Below are 9,345 nucleotides of genomic sequence, written 5' to 3' on the forward strand. Positions count from 1 at the left end.
TGAGAGAGAGAGAGAGAGAGAGAGAGAGAGAGAGAGAGAGAGAACAAACACGCAGGGAGTGGACTTTTATTGTATTGGGGAACAAAAAATTCCAGGGAAAATCCCATCCAATGAAGGTTAAGGGGGCAGCATCCCAAGGTCAGGGGCGATGATTGTGTCTTGGGGTAGTGGCCAGACACGCCTCTGCACGGACAAGCCCTCAGACCTGGAGAAGGTTGGGGAATAGCTCTGACACAGCTGTGTCTAAGCGCCTCTCACCCAGCCAGGGAGGTAACTCAAATCACGTGTGAGGATGGCCTCCCACAATTCAATTTAACAGGAACACCGGAATCAAGATGAGAAGTGGCATAAATTGAGCCTCAAAAATATTTTTTAGAATCACATATGCATTTAAACTTCTATTTTAAAAAGATCACACTCTATTTTGAAAATGGAGAGAATCTATAAACCTACAAAGAGAATCTTTTAAGCCTACAAAAGGTAGCCAGAAGTAATGAAGAAGTCAGGATTGATATCCATTTTTTTTTTTTGTCTTAACCAACAGGATGCATATGGTGCTTATCTTAAATGAAAGAAAGAACACAGAAAGAAAACCAAGTGTTTTGGACCTATCAATATTCTAGGTGATAACTTAATGCATAACAACATATATATATACCCAAAGAGTTTGGATTCAGGCATCAGATTAGACTTCTTGGGTTTAATTGTTGTCCAAAGGGAATATTTATTTGGTAGATCAACTTGCATCTTAAATCAGTCATATACCTTAAGCCACATAGGTTGAATAAAGTAAATTGAATAAAGTAAATTCCAGGATCAGTTTAAATATTTGCAGCCATGCTAAGGCAAAAGATCTAGTACAGACAAATCAACTGTTAGCCCTATCAACTATTATTAATTGTCTTAAGTCAAATACAAACATGGAGGTTTTAAAAATTATACTCTGCTGTGTGTCATATTTTTATATGAGAAGAAAATGAGACCTACCGGGATAAAAGAACCAGCCAGTGATCACACAGCTAACCAAAGGCACACCTAGTATTCTTTTCTAGAACCAAGGTGGCCTTTGTTTGTGAAATAAGCTTTTAGCATAACCTACTTCCCTGAAAGGACAGGTAAGGCCAACAAGGAATATCCAAGAGAGGGAAAATGCTGGAAGATGACAGATTGTCAGTGTGTGTGTCATAAAACAGGAGGTAAAATGAAAGAAAAGTAAGGAATAAAGATATTACCTACTTAATGGCTTTGCCAAAACAGACTGACCTGTTTAAAATGATCAGGCATGAACATGTGTTTTCTATTGAACGTTCAACGATTTAGGTCATTTGGTAACTTGGAACTGAGAAGTTAAAACATGTAGGTGGATCAGAGAATATTATAAAAATCTAAAATAACAGAAGTTAATGGAAAGTAAGCTGCTCTGCTCTGCAGACCAAGCCTCAAATCCATAATATAGTCTGACTTTTCTCAAAGTTTCAGATTGACTGAAAACTGGGATAATTTGAATTAATTTATAGATGAGTTCTTTCATTTCAAAGAATATTAGTATGTTGAGCTGTATTTTCCATTGGAGTAAATTAAGTAATAAAATATTATTTTATGTGATCAGAGGAATTTATACTTATCAGGCATTAAATAACACAAAAGTTATTTTATTTCACATTAACCTTACTTAAGCAATCCTTTGGATAATTTTATGTTGGAAAACATACTATTTTGATTAACCAAATCCTAAAATATTTGTTGGGGTTCTTTTGAAAATTCTTGCCCATTGCTTTCTTTGTCCCTATTAGCTAAAAATGCTCACATTTTCATGTCTAATGCCTTCATGTAGAGACACTTCTATTCTAATTGTGCTCTCTCTAATCATTTGAGACCTATGACATATATTCTGACCAAATAAGGACATTTATATTCTTAAGTGAGAGAAAGTATCTGTATACCCTTCATTAAAACATATTATATTTACAAGCACAAACGAAATAATCCAACTATAAGCTTTTCCTTAATTAAAAAAAAAAAACAATATGTCATCATTGCTTGAATCAACAACAACAAAAACTCTTTGATATGTGCCCCTTTGGGAGGGAGGCTTTAATCATTATTAAAAAATCCATAATTAATATTAAAGAAGGATCCACCAGAGTGAGTTTTTTTGGTACTATACTTACATAAAGATTTTTTAAAAACCTGAACGCCTTGTAAAAAATCTACTTTTCAGCTATCTATGTCATTCCAGCAATTGTGTCATAACATGATTCTTAAAATCTAAGCATTTTATGGCTCTTTAATGGCTACATATAACATAATGCTTTCTGACACAGAGCACTGCTTCTTAGAAGTCAGCTTGACAGGGTGCACCCAGCATGTTTATGAAAGGAAGGGTGTGGGTCAGCCAGAGGTGGCAGTCTGTTGTTTTATAAAGGACTTTGAAGTCCAATACAGCATGGATCAAATGGCCCCCTGTGAAGATTTTCTTTGTGTCAGCATTAGATATACGAATTTGATATCATTTATTTTTGCAGGAAATACCAATGAACTTTGTGGATCCCAAAGAAATTGACATTCCACGTCATGGAACTAAAAATCGCTATAAGACCATTTTGCCAAGTAAGTTTCTTGATTCAGTAATTTGCACTGCAAAGCACAGGGCAAGCCTTTTTCATTAACCTTGGCTTCACCATTTCCAATCCTCACAATGCCCAAATTTGGAGTTACAGCCATATATCAAACTAATAATAACCATTAAAGTCGTGTGAAGTAAATAATTTCATTCTATATTACTTATATTATAATGATCTGCTCACAATTTCAGTAGATACATGACTCTAAAACTTTATTGTCCTACACATTATGGCCAATTGATTTTTAGCATGAGTTATCAGATAATTCAATAGGTTAAGGAGCATCTTTTCAACAAATAATGTTAAAACAACACGCCCCCCCCTACCAAAAAATGAAATTGAACCCTACCTTATATCATGGATCAGATACCTACATGTTACATAGGAGCTAAAAAAATAAAAATCTTAAGATAAAAAAGGTATAAATCTTCATGATCTTCAATTAGTCAATGGTTTCTTTAATTTGACATGAAAAGTACAATAAACCAAGAAGAATAAATTAAACTACATAAAATTTTAAAGTATGCTTCAAATGACACTATCAAGAAAGAGAAAAGGCAACCCACAGAATAGAAAACAATATTTTCAAATCATGTATTTAAAAAGGAATTGTAAGTACAGTATATAAAGTACTCCTACAATTCACTATTGAAGGACAACCCAATTTAAAAATAGTCAAAGGACTTCAATAGAAGTCTGCCTTCTCCAAAGAAGATAAACAAATAACCAATAAACATATAAAAAGATGCTCACCATCATTAGCCATCAGAGAATCAAAATCACAATGCTATGTCATTTCATATCCACTAAGATGATTATATAAATGATAGACAATAAAAAACATTGGCAAGGATGTACAGCAATTGTAACCTTTTCAGACATCGCTCATAGGATTACTAAGTGCTACTTAGGAAAGTAGTATGTAGTTCCTCAAAAGGTAAAACCTCAAGTTACTTTATGAACCAACCAGTCCACTCCTAAGTATACATCCAAGAGAAATGAAACATGTGTCCACACAAAAAAAATACACAAAAATGTTCATAGCAACATTATTAATATCCAAAGAGTGGGAATAACACAAATGTCCATTGATTGATGAACAGGAAATGAAATTCAGTATATCCAAAATTCATATTTTATATGAGTATTCTGAATTTACATGGAATGAATAATAAGAAACCAGATACTAATATATACTAGAAATGGATAAACTTTAAAAATATTTTGCTAAATGAAAGAAAACAGCATAAACACATCATATTTTATAATTCCATTTGTATGAAATGTCCAGCAATCAAATGTATGAAGACAGAAAGCAAATCAGTGGTTTCCCAGTGTTGAGTGGAATGGGAATGACTGCTAAAGGGTATGGAGTTTATTGGGGAATACTGAAAATATTATAAAATTGGTCATGATGATATTTTCAGGATGCTGGAGCGGAAAAAATAACTGTGGTGGCATGCTAGTGGACAAATTGTATAGAATGTGAATTATATCTCAGTGATATTATTACCACTGTGCATAACAATCACCTATCATCTGTGTTGAAAATCTAGCACCCTGTGCCCAGTCCCTGAGGTTTTGTTTAAGTAGGTGTGCCCTTGAGCCCAGGAAACTGCTTCTAGCAAATATCCAGGTGATTCTGATACAACTGATACCAGGACCACACTTTGAGATACTATAAATTACATTCAAGCTAAAATTGACTGCATGAAAGTTATCAGTATAAAGCAATGAGATGGAGGCCAGGGACCCATAAGGAGTGAGAAACAGTAGGATCAAGGAGCTCATGGACTGGAGAGGAGAGACATGTAAATGAGTAATAATGTCATAGAGCTAGAATAGAGCTATGGTGTAAGAGGTACAGGAGCGTAGGAAGCACTGAGGAATTAATTCTGCAAAAACATTTTGAAGAAGTAATATTTTCCATCACTCAACAAACAGATATAGTTGGGGTTTTGGCCAAATCCGTAAACATCTGATGGCAACAACTCTGCAAAGATGGAGCTACAAAGATTTATTTGAAGTATTGACATTGAAATAGTTTCAATTCCATCAATTCACTTATAAAACAGCAAATAAATTCTCCATACTTATCATAAGCACTTAAACTCAAGCAGTTGAAGAATTTCTGGGGTTTTTTGTTTGTTTGATTTCGCAGTGCTGGGGATCAGAATCAGAGTCTTGTACATGCAAGGCAAGTGCTCTACCACTGAGCTAGAACCCCAGCCCAGAGTTACTATTAACACTGTTAATGCGTCTCCAGGCCGCCCCTTTGGTGGAATTGAAATGCATTGTTAGTCACTCCACACCAACATTTTAACTAGCCTGTATAGGCAAATCTATTTACCTCAGCTCTAATCACTGTCAAAAGACATGCTATGACTACAACTAGCTAAAAGGGATGAATGTGCTCTGTGTAAGAATTGGTTCTCTCTTCACTGCTAAAATTTTCATCTAAAATATACTGAATGTTAAGTAATTCATCCACCACAATTATTATGTATACAGGAACTGCCGTCTAATTTCAGAAGGATTTGGAAATTACTAGGATTATTTCAAAGTTCAGCCTTCTCTGTTTCCTGCCCTGATGATATTAGACAACTGCGCCACAACCCTGTGTCAGCTTTTCCATTCCCAGAACTGGGTGGACCGTTTTCTCAACCAGGGGCACCTGTGCTGACAACTGATGTTTGGAATGATGGATTTTCTGTTGAAAGTGCTTGTAGCCCAAATATCCCACCCAACCTTGTTGCACGAAATATTATTTAGCAAATAGAGTTTTGACAAGCCACACTCTTGGCTGAAAATTATTATGAGAGACTGAAATGAAATAGGCAAAGCTGTTCTTTATGATTTATTTTAGAATATAATACGGATAAATTTAAAACATTAAGTTAGTTGATAATTCGCCATTGACCAAGATTTGAAACATTATGTTTGTTTTTATTGTTTTAACCTACAATAAACTCCTTTTACATTTAAAATTTTGGTAGTTTGAACACAACAGTAATGCCATATAATTTTGAGGATTTTTTTTAGTACATAGATACTAAGAACTCATTCAATTTTAACTATTTTTCTGAGGACAGGACAATGTTAGCCTGGTTCAGAACACTGTATATGGTAGATTGAAGTGCTAAAGTCAAGTTTATGTCAAATTATTTTGTAATATAAATAAATATTAGTCATAAAATACGTCTATCCAAAATCTCAAAAGCAGTAGGGAAAAAGCCCAGTCATATAACAATATAAAATTATTAGCACCCAATGAAGTAAAATAATAAAAACTATGTGCACTTCTTCACTTATACAAAAATAAGACAATACATACAAAATTAAAGAACACTGTTTACTCTGACTATGCTTTTTTACTTAAAAATGTAGTATCTAGTTATGTTTTAACTTAAATTATGCTTTTATATTTTTATATTAAGTACTTAGTACAAGGTAGATATTCAAACAAGTGAACCATTCTTGAAGGCAACAGATTGAGTTAGATTATTTCCTACTCCACTAAAAAACATTCACAATTTGTAACAGGCTACTGAATGTTCCTTTGTCATCCTTTTCTTCATCCCTAAAAACAAGAGATAATAATACTAGCTTCCAAGGACATTGGAAGAATTAAATGATATTGTATGTAAAATGACAAGCAAAGTTCCAATAAATAATACGATTTGGTTTCTGTTTTCCCTCCCTAACTAAATGATGATGAATCCATCGTTCCAGAATAAATTATGGAAAATGCTCTTCTATGTATAGAAGGGTTCAAAGGTTCAAAAGCATAGTATTCAAGAGCCCTCTTTTATAATTTTCATGTGCTTTTTACAAGTGATCTTCTATATAATCACCATCAACTCTCTACAGCTATGGATATGTTCTATATAATTCCAATATGATAGCCCATTAACCATTTGTAGCAAGTGAACACTTGAAGATTATAGCTAATGCAGCTAGAGGAACTGATTTCTAAATTTTATTTCATATTTAGATAAATTAATTAGCTTCATATGACTAATTGGCTACTGCATTAGACAGTGCGGGCTTGGTATCCTCTCTCTTTTGTTAAAGATATAACCAATTCCTTCCTTTCCTCCCATTTCCCGATTTATGTTGATTAGTCTGTGAAACCATTCTTTTCATCCCCGGCTTTGTTCACATGCTACAGTGATATATTTTTCCCCATCTAACCAATTTATCTCTTGACTTCAAAGCTCAAATGCACTTCTTCCTGGGGGAAAATTTTGACACAGACTAACCTTTGATAAAATCTAATATAATGTTAGTCACATCAGGATCCAGGTATCATTTTGTCTGTTAAATGGAAAATTTAAGATTACAGCATATATTTTAGAGAGACCAAGGTGAGGAAATTTCATAAATATAAGTTTGACAGAACAAATTTAAATACAGACTTGGTGAAACACATCTATATTTATGTCCAATAAAGTTGAAAAGATACATGAACAAGGAGGAGAAAAGAAGGGAAATAAGGAAAAAAGAATTATGGGAAATAAGAAAAAAAGAGGAGGGGAGAAGAAAAATAAAAGGGCAGAGCAAAATAAAGAGAGGAATAATGATCAGTATTCAAATAATATGTGTAATTATTATTGCTTCTACCCTGATGTATCATAAATGCTATGTTAAGTATTTAACATAGTTCAGAAGTATTTGGTTAAAATTATCATAGTGAATTTGACTAATATGTAGACTTAAATGCATAACATTAATAAAATTGTGGAGGTAGGGATGAAAATGATGATGATGGTGGTGGTAAAGTATATTTTTAATCCTCAGCTGTTTTAATAGTCTAACCCAATATATTAAAAAGCTTTAGTTGGAAATCTACATTTTCCCCTATTCAGTCATATATTGGGTTCTTGCTTTAAAGATAAAAAAAAGTATTTGAAAACCTCTAAATACTTGGAAATTACTATGAATTACTAATTTCCAACATAAACTTTAGCTTGACATGGAATCGCTTCTACATAGTTATAAGATCGGGTTCCTAGTAAATCATATACATCATAAGCATTACAAAAACTGAAGGCACTGGGACTCTTTTCAAGCCTGAGTGGTTTAGGGCATTTATGGAAATTTCTAATAATCAGTGGATACTAAAAGGAATGAAAGTTTGCTTGTTTCATTTTCTTAGAAAAGAAAAAAATCTGGAAAGTCAAAAGCAATGTTTTAACTATTTCTAATAGAAATTAATTCTAGTATTAAACTTTCTTTGAACACATACCAGACAGAAATGATATAGGATACAAAAGTGAATTACATACAACTTTTTGCCCTCAAGAGATTTGCCACAATCCTTCAGGGTAGGCAGAAATTTAAGCACTCAAAATGAAGGATGATAAATACTGAAATAAAATGCAGGGAGTCTAAGCAAAATATTGAATGGCTAGTGCTGTCTGGTAAGGCCAGCGAGGGTCTCGGAAAGACATATCATTAGAACTGAGCCCTGAATAATTGGGAAAGACTACTTTACCAGGCAGAGAAGGCACAGGGTGCAATATGTGCAAATGCTTGGAACCTATAAGGTCATGGAATGTTTGGGTGATTGCCCTAGATCCATGGAGCTAGGTCAAAAGGTACATGTGGGAAAGTGCCTATGGAGAAAATGTCACTGAAGACCTGCTGTGCTCTACTAAGTAAGAAACTTGGATTTCATCCTCTGGGCCTTCACTGTCCAGGAAAAAAACTACTAGCCACATATGGCTACATAAATTTAAATTTAAATGAATTTGAAGTAATTAAAATATTCATTCCTCAATTCACATTAGCCATATATCAAGAGCTCAATGGCCACATGTGACTAGTGGTCACACATGGTAACTAGAGATAGCTTCTTCCAAACAGGGGAATGGATTTGGAACAGTTTGTTGTAGACAACATAGAAGAAATCAGTACAGTGGGTAATTTAGTGATATCCAGGCTGGTCTAATCACTGCAGGCATTTTGGTGACAATGCTGTAGAACCTGGGGCTTAATTTTAGACTAAAAGGAATATCTTTTATTATATCACCAAAATGTTTTTCTTTTACTTAGCAAATGTGAACTTTGACCCTAAGAAATCCTGAATTCAACTTCTGAATGTGCACCAAACCTGGATGTATAGAATACGCCTACTCTGTTTAATGCCTCCCTAAGCAGAACTGATTCGTGATAATACTATCCCTTTCTGATATCTTTTTCCAAAATTTATATATATATAAATTTTAACTATTTCTAATAGAAATTAATTCGTGTGTGTGTGTGTGTATCTCATTAAACACACCCAAAATAGTAATGGTTTAAATAAATTGAAAGTGCATTTCCCTCCAGGTATAAGCTTCCTGGTGGTATGGTGGCTTTGCCACATCCTTCATCTCAACTCTTCTCTCTGGTTATTTTGCCATCCCCAGGGCCTTGGCTTCCTTGCACACTGAGATGCTGGTCACTGCAACCATGTTTTAAGCAGCAGGATGAAGTGAGAGTGGAAGAAGGAGAACATTACCCTTCACTTCACTCCCTTGGTGTAAAAATCACACACATCCCTGACTCTCACCTTTCACATTGAGAACTTAATCATGTGGCCACAACTAATTGCAAGAGATGATAATAATTAGAGGAGTCTAATGCTGTGCATTATACCAAGGCCCTGCCAGAACCTGGGTGGGATTTTGTTACTAAAGAAAGAGGGAGAGTGAATACCAGGAGACAGCTGTCTTTT

At 34.2% G+C, this 9,345-nt stretch overlaps 1 protein-coding gene across 1 annotated transcript in view; it reads left to right on the top strand.

Moving 5' to 3' along the window:
• The window catches only part of Ptprr (protein tyrosine phosphatase receptor type R), a 256,407-nt gene that overhangs the window by 209,125 nt on the left and 37,937 nt on the right, over positions 1–9,345 (top strand). The window contains exon 7 of the mRNA XM_048808281.1: positions 2,526–2,610. Coding sequence (XP_048664238.1) covers positions 2,526–2,610 — 85 coding nt within the window. The remainder of the gene's footprint in view (positions 1–2,525; positions 2,611–9,345) is intronic.

Source organism: Marmota marmota, unplaced genomic scaffold (assembly GCF_001458135.2).
Source record: "Marmota marmota marmota unplaced genomic scaffold, marMar, whole genome shotgun sequence".
In the NCBI taxonomy this organism is placed as follows: domain Eukaryota; kingdom Metazoa; phylum Chordata; class Mammalia; order Rodentia; family Sciuridae; genus Marmota; species Marmota marmota.